The sequence below is a fragment of the Podarcis melisellensis genome (assembly GCF_964234715.1).
Source record: "Podarcis melisellensis genome assembly, chromosome: 12".
Lineage (NCBI taxonomy): Eukaryota > Metazoa > Chordata > Lepidosauria > Squamata > Lacertidae > Podarcis > Podarcis melisellensis.
The window spans coordinates 58,849,593-58,864,702 of record NC_138544.1 but is presented as its reverse complement, the minus strand read 5'-3'; the positions used below and the strand labels follow the sequence as shown (position 1 = coordinate 58,864,702).

The 15,110-nt window shown below is 53.6% G+C and overlaps 2 protein-coding genes across 2 annotated transcripts in view; one reads left to right on the top strand and one right to left on the bottom strand.

Annotated features, from left to right (window-relative positions):
• KRBA1 (KRAB-A domain containing 1) overlaps positions 1 to 817 on the bottom strand; it is a 61,977-nt gene extending 61,160 nt beyond the window's left edge. Inside the window, exon 1 of the mRNA XM_081931451.1 lies at positions 545 to 817. Coding sequence (XP_081787577.1) covers positions 545 to 595 — 51 coding nt within the window. The 5' untranslated portion in view covers positions 596 to 817. The remainder of the gene's footprint in view (positions 1 to 544) is intronic.
• Positions 818 to 3,102: 2,285 nt separating this feature from the next.
• LOC309381153 (zinc finger protein 212-like) lies at positions 3,103 to 13,080 on the top strand. Its single transcript, XM_081931720.1, has 6 exons — positions 3,103 to 3,247; positions 5,230 to 5,616; positions 7,871 to 7,997; positions 8,711 to 8,824; positions 9,241 to 9,354; positions 10,134 to 13,080. The coding sequence occupies exons 1-6, from the start codon at positions 3,224 to 3,226 to the stop codon at positions 11,498 to 11,500; spliced, it is 2,133 nt and encodes a 710-aa protein (XP_081787846.1). The 5' UTR covers positions 3,103 to 3,223; the 3' UTR covers positions 11,501 to 13,080.
• Positions 13,081 to 15,110: the final 2,030 nt, after the last annotated feature.

The following is a 15,110-nucleotide window of genomic DNA, read 5'->3' as shown; positions in this document are numbered from 1 at the left end:
CCCACTTGGCCAGGGCAATCCCTGGGTGCTCCCTTGGGCCACTCGCCTGACCCACCTCGCAGGGCTGTCGTTGCGAGGATAACACGGGGAGAACCACGCGCGCCCCCGGGAGCTCCTTGGAGGAGACAGCGGGCTAGGAATGCAATGCACGAAATATATGAGAGGTGACCAGGTTTTGCAAGGGAAGGTTTTGCAGGTGAGGAACCCCCGCCAGCCTCCGCTTCCAACACCCGGCGCAACAACGCCGAAGTTTCCCCCCGGGCTCAGCTCGGGGAGCAGCGCTGGCGGCTCCCCTTCGCCCTCCCGGCTCTCTCTGCCGCCCACTGGGCACCCCCCTCACCTGCCAAGTCCGGAGCGCCGGTGGAAGTTGCATGCATGCATGCAGGGCGCCGCGTTGCAATTGCATTGCACTGCACTCCATGCAACGTCTGCACGCATGCATTGCCTTGCACGCCCGCAAAGGGGTCTCCCCGCGGTCCGATGCGTCCCCTCCGGCGCGGATGCAGCATTGCAAAAATAAAAAATGAAACAGACGCAGCCCTACCTGGGGGGCAGCCTCCGCCGCTCCGCCTCCGCGGGGACCCCCGGGCTCCATCCTGCTGGCCGATCTCCGCGGGGGCGCAGGCAGGCTGCGCGGGGTCTGCGCGGAAGAGCCCCTGCCCTGCGCTCATTCCATGGCCGGGAGAAGAGCGCTTCAAACAAAACGCCCGGCGCAAGCCCGGCCCGCCAGGCCAGGCTGGGAAACGTAGTTCGCGCACCCCGCGCGGGCGCGGAGCCCAAGGGCGAGGGGACTACGGATCCCGGCAGCCCCCGCGCCGGGGATGGAGGGGAGAGGCCGGGCGGAGGGATGGATGGATGGATGGACGGGTGGGCGAGTGAGTGAGTGACAGGCGCCAAGCCTTGGCCGAGAGCCCGGGAGGCGCAGCCAGGAAGGGCCTCCCAGGAGGAGGAGGAGGGGGACGCAGAGCGGGAGGGAGGGAGGGAGGGAGGGAACCCCAGGGGTCATCTAGTCCAACCCCCCCAAAAAAATTGCAATGCAGGATTCAAAGCCGGTGCCGGATTTACGTATAAGCTACACAAGCTACAGCTTGGAGGTCCCCAAAAAATTTAAAGGGGAAAAAACTGGCTGTGCATTTCCAAAATATAAGATAAAACAGCAAATAAAATAAAACCTACATCCAGCAATAGTGTTTTGTGTTGTGCAGGTGCCTATGATGTAAGTCATGGGCCCCGCCTGCTCCCTAAAATACCACTGGTTTGCTACTATTATTTCATGTTATAGCAAATTTCTAGAGACTAGATGATGAGTCTTTGTAAACTGTGTTTCTGAAGGAACTTTTGTTCTTGCCAAATGCTGATGTGTTTGCATTATTAAGTTTGTTATGAATAAAAAAAATCCTTTTAAGTTAGAGCTTAATAATTATAACAAAAAAAAATTCCTTCCAGTAGCACCTTAAAGACCAACTAAGTTAGTTCTTGGTATGAGCTTTCGTGTGCATGCACACTTCTTCAGATACCACTAAAGAAGTGTGCATGCACACGAAAGCTCATACCAAGAGCTAACTTAGTTGGTCTTTAAGGCGCTACTGGAAGGAATTTTTTTTTGTTTTGACTATGGCAGACCAACACGGCTACCTATCTGTAACTTAATAATTATAATATACTTCTTATTTGTATTTCACTATTAATATACTACTTCTTAATTGTATTTCAGTTCAACAATTAGCCTGCTCCCTCAAATATCCCTGGTTTGCTCTTTTCTATATATAGGGTGCCTACATTCTGCATGGACTGGTTGCAAGGCAACATGTGCAAATGGCTCGAGATACCTATCAGGTCCATAAATGACCATATGGCATATATTCAACAAAAAAGCAGCGACAATTTGTTGTGGAAAAAGGACAGCTGGACATAGAAAGGGTCCCATTACCATCAGGAGCTGAGGGCCTCATCAAACCTCAATCCGGCCCTGGTCAAAGCTGTAGAACCTCTGACAGGCGGCTTGTCCAAGCTCTTGTTGAAAAACCTCCAGTGAATCATGGGATCGTAGCACTGTAGAGTGGTGAGGGACTCCTAAGGGTCATCTAGTCCAACCCCACCCCCCCGCAATGCAAGAATCACAGCCAAACAATCCCAGACAGGTGGCAGTCTACTTAGAAATGAATTGTAGAACTGTAGACTTGGAAGGGACACCCCTGGGTCATCTAGTCCAACCTGCTTCCAAGATGCAGGAATCGCAACCAGCACATCCCTGAAAAGATGGCCATCCAAACTCTTTGTTTCAAAACCTCTGAGGAATCACGGAATCGTTGAGCTGTAAGAGTTGGAAGGGCCCCTCAAAGGGCATCTAGCTCAACCCCCTGCGATGCAGAAATGGCAGCAGAAGCATCCGGGGTTGGTGGCTGTTCAGCCTCTGCTTAAAGAGGAAGGGGACTCCACCATATTCCGAGGGAGCCCCTTCCACCGCTGTCAATCAGCTCAGAAACTTCTTCCTGATGTTTAGCCAGAATCTCCTTGTCATGGGTTCGAGTCCTAACCCTCCAGAGCAGAAGGAAGCAAGCTTGCTCCTTCCTCCATGTCACAGCCCTTGAGATATTGGAAGACGGCTCTCATACCTCCTCTCAGACTCCTCTTTCCCAGGCTAAATGTACCCAGGGCTCCTTCAACCGTTCCTCATCAGGCTTAGCTTCCAGACCCTGGGTCATCTTGTGGCGACTGGAATCTCCTCGCTTGGTGGTTTCTAAGCAGAGGCTGGCTGGCCATCTGTCAGGGATGCTTGAGCTCAGGCATGGCCAACAGGTAGATTGTGATCTACTGGTAGATCACTGGACATCTGCGGTAGATCACTGGCTCCCCGCAGAAAAGCTGAACAACTGTGTCTCCCCTTAAAAAAGCTCAACATTTTACCTCCTCCCTGAAAAAGTTGGCCACTGCTGCTTTAGCTGAGATTCCTGCATTGCAGCGGGTTGGACTGGATGACCCTTGGGTAGCCCTTTTCCAGGATTCCTGCTTCTGCGCTGTGGCATTTCGAGCCAGGCGCTCCTCCAGCCTCTGGGTGGCGCTGCCGCGCGCCCTGGAAGCGGAGAACTCGGCCTGTGCCCGCGCGCATGCGTACACCGCGCGAAGAAGGACCGGAGAGCGAGGAGGACCTTCTCGCTTCGGGGACCAGTTGGCTGGGGAGGGGGCGCGCATGCGCAGTGGCTTCACCTAGCGGGCGCCGGCCATGGCTGAGTGGACTCCTGCCCAGGTGAGAGGGGTTAACCCTGCGCTGCCCGGCTGGGAAGAAGGGGAGGGGCCTTTAAATGACACCCCCCGGCTGGTCACCATTTAAAAGTGGGGGGGGGGGGAGGAGGACCTGCAAAAGATTTCGCCAGGTGTTTTTGGGGGGGGGGCACTGGAGCCCAGATTGGTTTGGGGTGCTGCCCCCTCCTCACTGCATCCTTTTGGGGGGGTCCACAGGTGCCAACTGGAATAAAATATTGGGGGGTCCAAGCAAGCCCCGCCCCGCATCATCGATCACACACACACACACACACCATTTGAATGGCAATGGCCATCAACTTTTTTTGGGGGGGGCTGGTCCCCTCAAATATTTTATTGGGGGGGCAAAGAGAGCTAAACCCCCTAGGAATTGGCTTCATGCAAGGAGGGGGGCTGGTTGGTGTTCTGAGGTGGGGAGGGGTGAAAGGGAGGCAAGGAACCACCCTCTCCCCCCTTCTTGGCTGATCATGTGTTTTGGGGTGCAGGGGGGGCTGAGGTTTGAGAGAAAGGCGAGGTCTCAGCCTTTCAGCCCCAGGATTTATCTATTTTTATTCACTCTTTTGCACTGATCTCCCACCTTTTTCTCTTCCCTACACAAACACACAGAGCTCAAGGGGCTGGCCATGGTTCTCCCCACTTTTTATCCCCACAACAGCCCTGCAAGGTAGGTCTGGCCAAGAGAGGCAGCAAATGGCTCCTAAGGTCACAGACAGCGAGCTGCACGGCCAAAGCAGGGGAGGATTTGAAGCCAGGTCTTCCCTACCCTAGCCATTGCACCACACTGCCTCTCCTGTGGTGGGCATATCCCCCCTCCACCCAAAAAACAGTGTTTCTCTTCATGACAACACTGTGAGGCAGGTTAGGTGGAGAGGCGGTGACTGGCCCCCGAGGTCACATCCGGTGAGGTACACAACCAAAGTGGGGGGATTTGAACCCAGATCCTAGTCAGACACTCTCTCCACTACTCCACCACTGGCTCTCTCATCTCCCCAGAGAATATACAGCCCTGAATCTAGTCTGCTTGCTCATGTGAAAAACTTGGTCCCTCTTTTGGCCAATGCTCAACTGATAAGCTATTAAAATACCATAAATTGGGCTTGCCGATCAGAAGGTCGGCGGTTCGAATCCCCGCGATGGGGTGAGCTCCCGTTGCTCGGTCCCTGCTCCTGCCAACCTAGCAGTTCAAAAGCACTTTGAAGTGCAAGTAGATAAATAGGTATCACTGTAGCGGAAAGGTAAACAGCGTTTCCATGCGCTGCTCTGGTTTCGCCAGAAGTGCCTTAGTCATGCTGGCCACATGACCCGGAAAAACTGTCTGCGGATAAACGCCGGCTTCCTCGGCCAATAAAGCGAGATGAGCACTGCAACCCCAGAGTCGTCTGTGACTGGACTTAGCTGTTAGGGATCCTTTACCTTTTTTAAAAAAATGAAAATAAAAATAAAAGATCCATAGACATAGAAAGTATATAGAGCACGGCGCAGGTAGTCTGGCCAAACAAGACATTAACCTCAGAAGCAATATTATTATATTGCGGAGAAAAATTAATAATAATCTAAGATATACAAAAAGTTTAAATGACAATAGATTAAAGCTGGCTTCCGCTTTCTTAATGCCAAAAGAAAATCGTTCTTAGCAGGCGCCCAAAAAGACTACAGTGAAGGTGCCTGACTGGCGACTAGAGGCAGGGAGTTCCACAGATCAAGTTTTTGCAAATGCTGACAAAACATTGCCATTGTGACGCCAGTTCTCCGTGCCAAGCGGATGTCACAGTGATTCTGGCGCCATGGAAAGCCCCTCTCTGCCTCGTCTTGCCTCTGTGTCTCCATGCTCTGGTCTCCCCCTTCCTCCCGACACTCTGTCTTTCCGCTTCCTTCTTCCTTTCCCCTCCCTCTCGCCTCTCTTTCTCCAGCTGTCCCCCACTTCTTCGCGAGCACCTTGCTCTGGTCTGACCCCCTTCTTGCCCACAGGCTTGGGAATGGGAGGTGGAGCCGCAACACCTGGCTTCCTTCCAGCCGCCAGCCCTCTTTGACCAAGCCGCCGAGAGGGAGATCTACCCGACGGCCGAGATCTCGCTCTGGACCGTCGTGGCTGCTATCCAAGCCGTGGAGAGGAAGGTGGACTCCTATGCCACGCGGCTCCTCAACCTGGAAGGCCGGACGGCCACAGCCGAGAAGAAGATCTTTGAGTGCGAGAAGACCGAGCTGGAGTTCAGCAACCACGTGGCCGCCCTGGGGACCCTCATCCAGGAGTATGGCCTGCTCCAGAGGAGGCTGGAGAACATGGAGAACCTGCTCAAGAACCGAAACTTCTGGATCCTGAGGCTCCCCTTGGGACCAAAGGGAGAAATCCCCAAGGTAAGAAAGAAATATGAAAGAAATGAACTTACCAGGTAGGTTCAGAAAATGGCCACCAAGATGACTAAGGGGATAGTACTGTTTTTGGGGGACGGGGTGGGCAAGTGTGGAGACTCCCTGGTCTGTGCCCCTGAAGGAGCAGGTGCACAGCCTGGGAGTCATTTTGAACTCACAGCTGTCCATGGAGGCACAGGTCAATTCTGTGTCCAGGGAAGCTGTCCACCAGCTCTATCTGGTACACGGGATGAGGCCCTCCCTGCCCGCAGACTGTCTCCCCAGAGTGGTGCATGCTCTGGTTATCTCTCGCTTGGACTACTGCAATGTGCTCTATGTGGAGCTGCCTTTGAAGGTGACTCGGAAACTGCAACTAATGCAGAATGCGGCAGCTAGACTGGTGACTGGGAGTGGCTGCCGAGACCATATAACACCGGTCATAAAAGACCTACATTGGCTCCCAGTACGTTTCCAAGCACAATTCAAAGTGTTGGTGCTGACCTTGAAAGCCCTAAACGGCCCAGTATACCACCTGAAGGAGCGTCTCCACCCCCATCGTTCAGCCCGGATGCTAAGATCCAGCACCGAGGGCCTTCTGGTGGTTGCCTCGCTGCGAGAAGCCAAGTTACAGGGAACCAGGCAGAGGGCCTTCTCGGTAGTGGCACCCGCCCTGTGGAACGCCCTCCGGTCACAATGTCAAGGAAATAAATAACTATCTGATTTGTAGAAGACATCTGAAGGCAACCCTGCTTAGGGAAGTTTTTAATGTTTGATTTTGTCACTTTTTTATTATGAATATTCTGTTGGGAGCCTCCCAGAGTGGCTGGGGAAACCCAGCCAGATGGGCAGGGTATAAATAATAAATTGTTGTTATTATTATAGAACAACACACCTATGAATCAAAGAATCCTAGAGAGGTAGAGTTGTAAGGGGCCACAAGGGCCATCTAGTACAATGCAGGAATCTTTGGTCCCTGGCATGTGTGCCATTGCCCCAGGAGCTCAGGTTTCCACTCGCAAAAGACTTGCCAGCCAAGAGAGCCACTCTCAACCCCACCATGCCCCAAACAGCAGGCCCAGGAGAGGGAGGGAGGCCCGTCCAGGATTTTTTATTCATTAAAAGTGCATCACAGACAATAATCACTTTAACCACTAGATTAACCAACAAAAGCCTTAGTTTTTGAAGTGCCACATGGGTATTATTTGTCCGCTGGATAGCTCTCCTTCCGGTTGGCGTCGGACTGAAAGAGGCAGCTAAAAATATTTAAACAGCGACCAGTTATTGTAGGAACCTGATGGACCCCTTTGGGCTGGCTGTGTGCTGATGGGCCTGTACATGGAGGTGCTATGTTGCTCTGTTTTCCATGTCATAAAGTTTATATACCGCTTGATGGTTAAAAACAAACAAACAGGCAACCCCCAAGCAATTTACAAAAAAGGCAAAACAACAAAACTATAAGAAAAATCAACGACAACAATTTACAGCGTTTGACGAGTTGAAATAGCAACAGACTAAAAACAGGTCGAGACTCCCATCCGGGTAGGATGGTCTAAGCAGAAATGTTTCTAGAGGCGCCGAAAAACATACAGCAAAGGCACCAGCCTGATGTCCGTGTTGCTATTACTATTATTATTGCTATTGTTAGAATTTATTACCCGCCCTTCGCCCCAAGGTCCCAGGAGAGGTCACAACCATTTAAAAGCATCATTAATATTGGAACACAATATTAAACACGGTGTGTAAGAAAAATCGCAAGAAAAAGCAAGGTGGGTCCTGAAAACATACACCTGAAGGGTCAGAGGCTAGGGTCAAGGGGTGCGTCTCGAGCATCCACCGAAAGCTGTACTATGAAGGCACCAGATGCACCTCTGGGGACGGAGTTCCACAACTTGGGGGCTGCTACAGAGAAGGCCCTCTCTGTTCTCCTGGGCCACCCCAAAGAGAGAACGCACACACAGACCCTGCAGATTTGGCACCCAAGAGGGTCTGTAGGGAAGGAGGCGATCTTTCAGGTATTCCAGGTGTTCTGCCTTCCCTGCTGGGAGCAGCACTGCCTCTGCATACCAGTATCTGGAAACCGCAGGAGGGGAGAGGGCTCTCCTGCACGGATCCTGCTTATGGACTACCTGTGTGAGAACAGGATGCTGGAGTGCATGGACCCGTGGCCTCATCCAGCAGGGCTCTTTTCATCTTCTTATGATGGCAGCCATGATGGAAGCCTTGGTCAGCATTTCTGAGTCACGGGCGGCTCTGATTTTAGGTTCCCGTGACCTTTGATGACGACGCAGCAAGCTTCGCTCCCCAGGAGTGGGCCAGTTTGGAAGACTGGCAGAAGGAACTCTACCGGAATATCACCAAGGGGACATACGAGCCACTGATCTCCCTGGGTAAGTGGCTGGCATTTCTTTCTCTTTTCTTTTTATTTGTAAAGTTCTTTATTTAGTTTCATTTCCTAACATTCACAAAACAGAGAGAACAAGTCGTGGCAATGGACGGATATTAAGTGATGAAAAATAAAGCCCCATTTAGGGAAGTTTTTTATGTTTGATGTTTTATCGTGTTTTTACTCTTCTGCTGGGAGCCACCCAGGGTGGCTGGGGCATAAATAATAAAATAATAATAATTATTAACTACAAAATAGGCACCTAGCATGCGCAGAGCTTCGCATGGGTTAAAATAACCCAGGTCCAAGTAAAGTCTATCAGTGTTATCAGAGCATCAAATATAGTTTCAGATTTGCTAGGCTTGTAACGGGGGTTGTCTTGAAAATGATGGTTCTGCTGCATGTGTCGTAAAAGAACGCCAGATCCAGTGAAAAGTGCCTGGAGGTTCTAGTCCTTGTCGAAATCTCAAATTCTCCGTGATGGCTCCGTTGCAGAGTGAGTGTTGCCAAACGCCTAATGTTAGGATTTTGGGTTGTTCTCCACTGAATTGCAATTACTGTTTGTGCTGCCCAGATCATATGCAAGACCAGTTCTTTGGACAAGAGGCTGGCATTCCTTGGAAAAAGGAGTGGAGCTGCCGGGTTTGTTGTCCGTCAGATTTCCCCTCAGTGACAGTGACTTTCAGCACCTGCCTTCTGATCTGCTTCCCCAAACAGACTCTGCCATTTCCAAAGGTGACATCCTCCCACCGATGGGACAAGCGGAGCCTCCCCGTGCCACGGATCACGAATTTGTGGAGGGCAAGGGCTTCCCTGCAGAGCCCAGAGCAGGTGAGTCGAAGTTGGCTAAAGCGTCTGTCCTGCCCTGTCACTTGCGGACGGCACAGAAAGCTAGTGGGGGAATAAACTGAACGGGAATGAAATATGCAAAGAGTGAATGTAGGGCTAAAGTGCCACATACAGGTCTGCAGGGGCTCACACCTGCCCAGAAGGTACATTCCCAAAAGTTAAATCCTTGGAGCCTAATCCCAGAAGTGAGAGGGCTGGCGGACATATTCAAGGGTGAGGAAAGGAGGTGCACATCTGTGGCCAGGTGCCGAAATCTGACCTGGGCCTCCAAAGGAAAACAAGGCCCGTGCATAATCTAGCCAGCATCTCGGTCAGTTTTCCACCAGCGTTGCTGCTTGTCTCTGAAACCTGCAAGTGTTCTGCATCCGTTCCAATGCGCCTGTTGCTCTCGTTGCCAGAAGCGGATCCCTTGCCTTCCAAGGAGGACCTCTTGACCTGGATTAAGCAGGAAGAGCTTCCCGGGAGAGGGAAATGGGACCTGGAGCGAGAGATCCCCTCAGTTCTCGGCTATGGTGAGTGTGCCCGGCATTAGATATGATTCTCGCATTGCCCTTGGGGTGACTTCCAGCTCTACAATTCCAGGTATCTGTGATTCTGTGCCCTGAAAGGCAGGGATCTGGCTTCCAGGTTGTCCTGTTGTTTCAATTTTTTTAAAAAATATCAGTACAGTATTAAAATAACAGTACAGTATTAAAAATTAAAAACTTCCCTGAACAGGGCTGCCTTCAGATGTCTTTTAAATAGAAGATAGCTGCTTATTTCCTTCACATCTGAAGGGAGGGTGTTCCACAGGGAGGGCACCACCACCGAGAAGGCCCTCTGCCTGGTTCCCTGTAACCTCACTTCTCACAGGGAGGGAACCGCCAGAAGGCCCTCGGCGCTGGACCTCAGTGTTTGGGCTGAACGATGGGGGTGGAGACGCTCTTTCAGGTATACAGGACCGAGGCCGTTTAGCGCATAGTCAGTCTCTGGAGCTCTCTGCCACAGGAGACATTGATAGCCACCAACTTGGAGGGCTTTAAAAAATAGATTAAACAGATTCGTGGAGGAGTAGAGGGCTCTCCAGGGCTACTTGCCACAATGACTGTGCTTAGCTTCTGTCGTCCTCCCCAGTTGCTGGAAACCTCAGGAGGGGAGATGGTTGTTTTTGTGTGCGAATCCTGCTTGCGGTTTTCCCTTTAGGTGGGTACTGTGAGAACAGGATGCCGGAGTAGATGGGCCACTGACCTGATCCTGCAGGCTCCCCTTTAGGTCCTTAATTCTTGCCTCTTCCCTTTTCTGCCTCCCCCAGATGACAGCGCTATGATCAAGCGCGAAGAGCGTAATCTGAGGGCGGCCCCCAAGCTCCCTCTGCCCGCCCAGGGGCTGCTGCTGCCCGGGATGGCCAGCGAAGAGGTCTTCCAGGCCCCCAAGCCGGACGGAGGCTGTGAGAGGCAGGGCTGCCCTCAGGGGGAGAAACCGGCCCCTCCTGCACAGAGGCCCGAAGAGGAGCGCCCCCCGAGGCCAGGGGGCTGCTGCGAAGGGCCGGAGGCGGCAGCCCCTTCGGATGCCAGCCCCAAGGGAGACACCTTCCCCTGCGGCAAGTGCCGCGATGGCCTGGCCTACGAGCAGCGCTTCCCCTTGCCCCAGGGCACCCACGCGGGGGGTGAGGAGTACAGCGAAGGCGCGACTGCTGAGCCCAGCCCGCAGCAGATCTCGGAGCCCGATGGTTCCTGCGCAGACTACAAAAGTGGCTTTGGGGACCAGGCCTTATCCCAGGGGGCGGAGAGACTCCACACCTGTTCGCTGTGCCCCAAAAGCTTCCGTCTGAAGAGCAGCCTCCTGATCCACCAGCGGACGCACACGGTGGGCAAGAGCGAGAGCGCCTTCGTCTGCGCCGAGTGCGGCTGTGGTTTCAGCCACCAGGGCCAGCTGACCCGGCATCAAGCGGTCCACGCCGATCGGCCGCACCAGTGCTCGGAGTGCCCCAAGGCCTTCAACCGCAAGTCTAGCCTGGCAGTGCACCTGAAGACACACCGCGAGCGGCCCCGGCCCTTCCACTGCCCGCAATGCGCCAAGACCTTCATCCGCAAGCAGCACCTGGACGACCACACCCGTACGCACACGGGCGAGAAGCCCTACCAGTGCCCCGAGTGCGAGAAGCGCTTTGCCGAGAAGTCCAAGCTGACCAACCACTACCGCATCCACACGGGCGAGCGCCCCTACCACTGCGGGCAGTGCGACAAGCGCTTCGTCCGCGCCCACCACCTGGTCAAGCACCAGAGCAGCGTCCACCAGGCCGGCGCCAAGCCACACGCCTGCCGCGAGTGTGGCCAGAGCTTCCCCCACACCCAGGCCTTCATCAGCCACCAGGCCAGCCACACCAACGGCGAGAGGCGCCACCGCTGCACCGAGTGCCTTAGGACCTTCGCCCGCCGGAAGTACCTGCTGGAGCACCAGCGCATGCACACGGGCGAGAACCCCTACGCCTGCCTCCACTGTGGGAAGCGCTTCCGCTACAAACAGTCGCTCAAGCAGCACCTGCGGCTGCACGGCGGTGAGCAGGCACCCGCAACACCCATGCCAGGCCCCGAGCAGGCCCTGGCACCCAGCAGCAGCAGCAACAGCGCCCCACTGGAGAAATCTCTCTTCCCCACCAACCTTTCCAGCGGGACCTGAGGGCACGCTGCAGACAGACAGCGCCCCCTCGGCCAAATGAACAGGTGGGCTGCAAAGCCAGAATCCCGTTTGCAACCTCGAACCTCCCTTTGGCATACATTCCCGCCGGTGGGGATGTATTTTTGCCAACCGGGGCTGAAGCTGCAGGCGGATGAGCAGCCGTCTGAGCGCTTTTGCACCTTGCTCACCACGTTTCGTTTTCCGGAAATGCTTCGAGAGCAAGATGGAACGATTGAGAACGTCGGCCAGCACTGGCGCTTTCTGGCAGTTGCCAGAACCGTCTCAGCGTTCAGTCTTGGGCAGCAGGATGCCTGAGATGTGGTTGTGTGAATCGGTCCGGTCTAGTCGCCATTCGGTCTCTGTACTGTGGCTGGAGCGAGGGTGCCAATCGTTGCTCTTTGGCCTCACAGCTTCCTCTGCCTGTGAACGTCCACAGAGAGAGGCAGGCAGGCTTGCAGGCTCCCAGCTCAGATCCTTGTGCCCAGCAGCCTTGGAGAAGCTGCACACTCTGTCTCCGACCAGCCTGCTTTACAGGTTCGTCGTACGGATGCGCCAAAAGGGGAATGGTGCTGCGGAAAGGAGATTTGAAGAACAAGAAAAGGCAGGAAGGCGGACCAGAGAAGTTTGTGCATCAGGGCTGACCCATTCCAGGACCCCAAACGGCGGAGAAATATAGTGCTAGGAGCCTTCTGACTGGTGGGGCATTAGAAGTAGGCCCAGGCAGTTCTGTGGGGCACGATGGACTGCAGCAGTTGTAGGGAAAGGGGGTGGTTCCACTGAGGCTGAGCAAAACAGCTGACATGTTTCTGATTTGCCTGCCTGCCAGAACGTGAAATCGGCTCTCCTGCAAATAGTTTTGCCTGGGCACCCAGAGACCAACATTAACCTGTCTGTTCCTACAAGCTTCCCTCTGGGGCGCAGCACCTGGGATCTGCTCTGCCCCATAGCTTTCCCCACATCACAGCCTACCCCCCACCCCTCCCCATGCTCCTTGATCTCCCATTTTCCTGCCTAGATCACCCTGTGCTCCAGAATCTACAACCCCGCTGGCTTTTTCTCTAGGTTTTCGGTGCGTTTCCTTCTTTTTAAAAAAACAAAACAAAACACAGGCTTTTACACATCCTTTGGTTGTTTTAAGTCCTTTAAGTCTGCTCTGCTTTGGCCCCTCTGCCAATTTAGCAGGTTGCACGATTTCTGGAGCAGCTGCTGTTCGGAGTCTCTCTTTCGCTGCACGTGTTTCGTGACAAGGCAGCCTGAGCGTTCGTCGCAAGACAGAACCCAGGGGGGATTTGCAGAAGGCGAAGAAGAAACCAAAGATGTAATGAAGGATCCGTCTTAGAGAGGGCCTGGGCTGAGGTGTCCAAGAGGCCCAAATGCCAGGGCAAGTCAAGACCACTGAACTTGCCCAATCTTCTGCACAGACTGCAATATATATTTAAAAGAAGCACACGGCGTTGGGGGGGCCTGGCACTCCTGCTCAGCAGCCTCAGCTGCAAAAATTGCAATTTTAACTTTTAGCTTTTTTAAAACAAAAAAACCGGGGGATATTAATAAAGATTTTGTATTGGTTCTTTGGATAAAGCTTGCGTGTTTCTGCTTTGAAAGGGGAAAGGCAACTGGAACCCTCCTTAAAACGTCATACATTCCATGTGATATAAGTGGAAACACATATATTGGAAACAGCATTGGAAAACACTCTAAACCTCTGGAAACCCTTTAAAAACCAGCAGCACTTACTAGATTGCCGCCAAACTTCCTTGCTCAAACCCCAGCTCTGCACAGGCCTGCAAATTCAGTGCAAAGGCTCTGGGGTTGCTAGGTGCTGTTTATGCACCATTTCCATGTTCTTTTGGGGGGGCTTTTAGCCCCATTTTGTGCCACTTCCAGGTTCGTGGCAGTGTGCACCATTGTGGTCACACGTGTCTCGGGACGTGTGTAATGGGGAGTTTGCTGTATTGCGAGACGGGCTTGTTTATTCATTGCCCGCCCTCCACCCTGATTTCACAGCATCAAAACGCAATATCAAAAACAGTTTAAAACGGCTGACAACCATGAAGAGAGAAATAAGGTGGGTCTGAAACCAGACATCTCGAGTGTTGGAAGCCAGGGTGGAGGAGAGGGGCGTCTTCAGCATCCTCTGGAAGCTGTGCAAGGAAGGGGCCAGGCCCATATCTTTTGGGAGGGAGCGCCACAGTTTAGGGGCTGCCATAGGGAAGACCTTGTACCCTCTGGGCCTCTGCCACCGTGAGCCTCTGAGGAACTCCCAGGAGGACCCCGTCTGCCGGTCTCGGCATCCAAGAGCGTTCCTAGGAAGCATTTGGGGCATGAGTCATATACGGCTCTAAACACCATCATGTGCACCTTGAGCTGGGCCCAGAAATGAACTGGCAACAAGCGCCGCTGTTTTAAAACTGGTTACGGGAGATCAAGATGGAACCCAAGCCAGTCATTAGGCTGCAGCCTTTGGGACCAAGTGTGGTTTCCAAGTCGTCTTCAAGGGCAGCCCCACGTGGAGAGTGTTGTAACAGTCCAATCTGAAACACAGCCAGAGCATAGAGAACAGGATCCGCTGCTTCCTTGTATAAGAGGAAGAGGCGAAATGGGGCATCTCTTCTGTAGGCACCATCCCAGCCTATTACAGACAGTGGCCAGGAGCAGACTTGGGCTAGGGCAGTGGTTTTCAGCCAGTGTGCTGTGGCACCCTGGGGTGCCTTGAATGATCGCTGGGGAGACATTTCCGTGATATGTAGCACATTTTTAAGGGGATGTTCTTGCCTTCCTTGAGGTCTCGTAGGGAGAAAGCAGGTGAAGCTTGCTTCTGAAAGGCTGGCGAAGAGTCCAGCTTACAGTTGCACCAGATGAGGAATTTTTAAAATGGGGAGAGATCTCCTTCATGTATTTTACTTCCAAGACCACTTCCTTGCCAATCTTCAGTGCCTGCACTGCCTCTTCGTGTCATGTCAGAGAGGTCACCACAATTGACGGAAAGGATGGCATATCCTACAAACGGCCTCCGTCTGATCTGCAGCCAGCTCCTTAAAAATATTGGAAATCAGAATGGGCATTTTGTTTTCCTGGCTGCCTTTGATACTGATGCCAAGCCCTTTGATGTCCTGCTTGACGATTTGGACGGTGCGCTTGATGTTGGCAAGGGAGTCCAGGACAGGGGCTCCTGGCTTGCCACCATTCAGCTGCACGGGGCTGGGGGCAGCTGCAGCGGCTCGTCGGCGCCCTTGCTGCTGCGGGCGAGCACCCGCAGCCACTGCTCACCCTGCACCCACAGCTCCAGCAAGCCACTCTTGGAGTTCCCTGGCTGGCTCCCATCTTCAGCGCATTCCTCGGGTAGCCGCCACTGCTACCCCTGCCTGCCTGGAGTGGAGCTGGGACACGCAGCGAGAAGCCACCGGCCAGGCGGACGGCCAGCCAAGCCGCCTTGAATGATGGTCAGGGGTGCCATGGGCAACCCTGGCCTCTGTCCCTCTTTCCTTCCCTCCCTCCTCGGATGCCCTCTCGCATCTCTCCCTCCCAAAGACTTGCACGGCTGTTGGTTGCATCAGCCCTGGCTACAAGCTCCCCAGACCAGGTGGTGCTGGGTGCCAGGAGTTGAGGC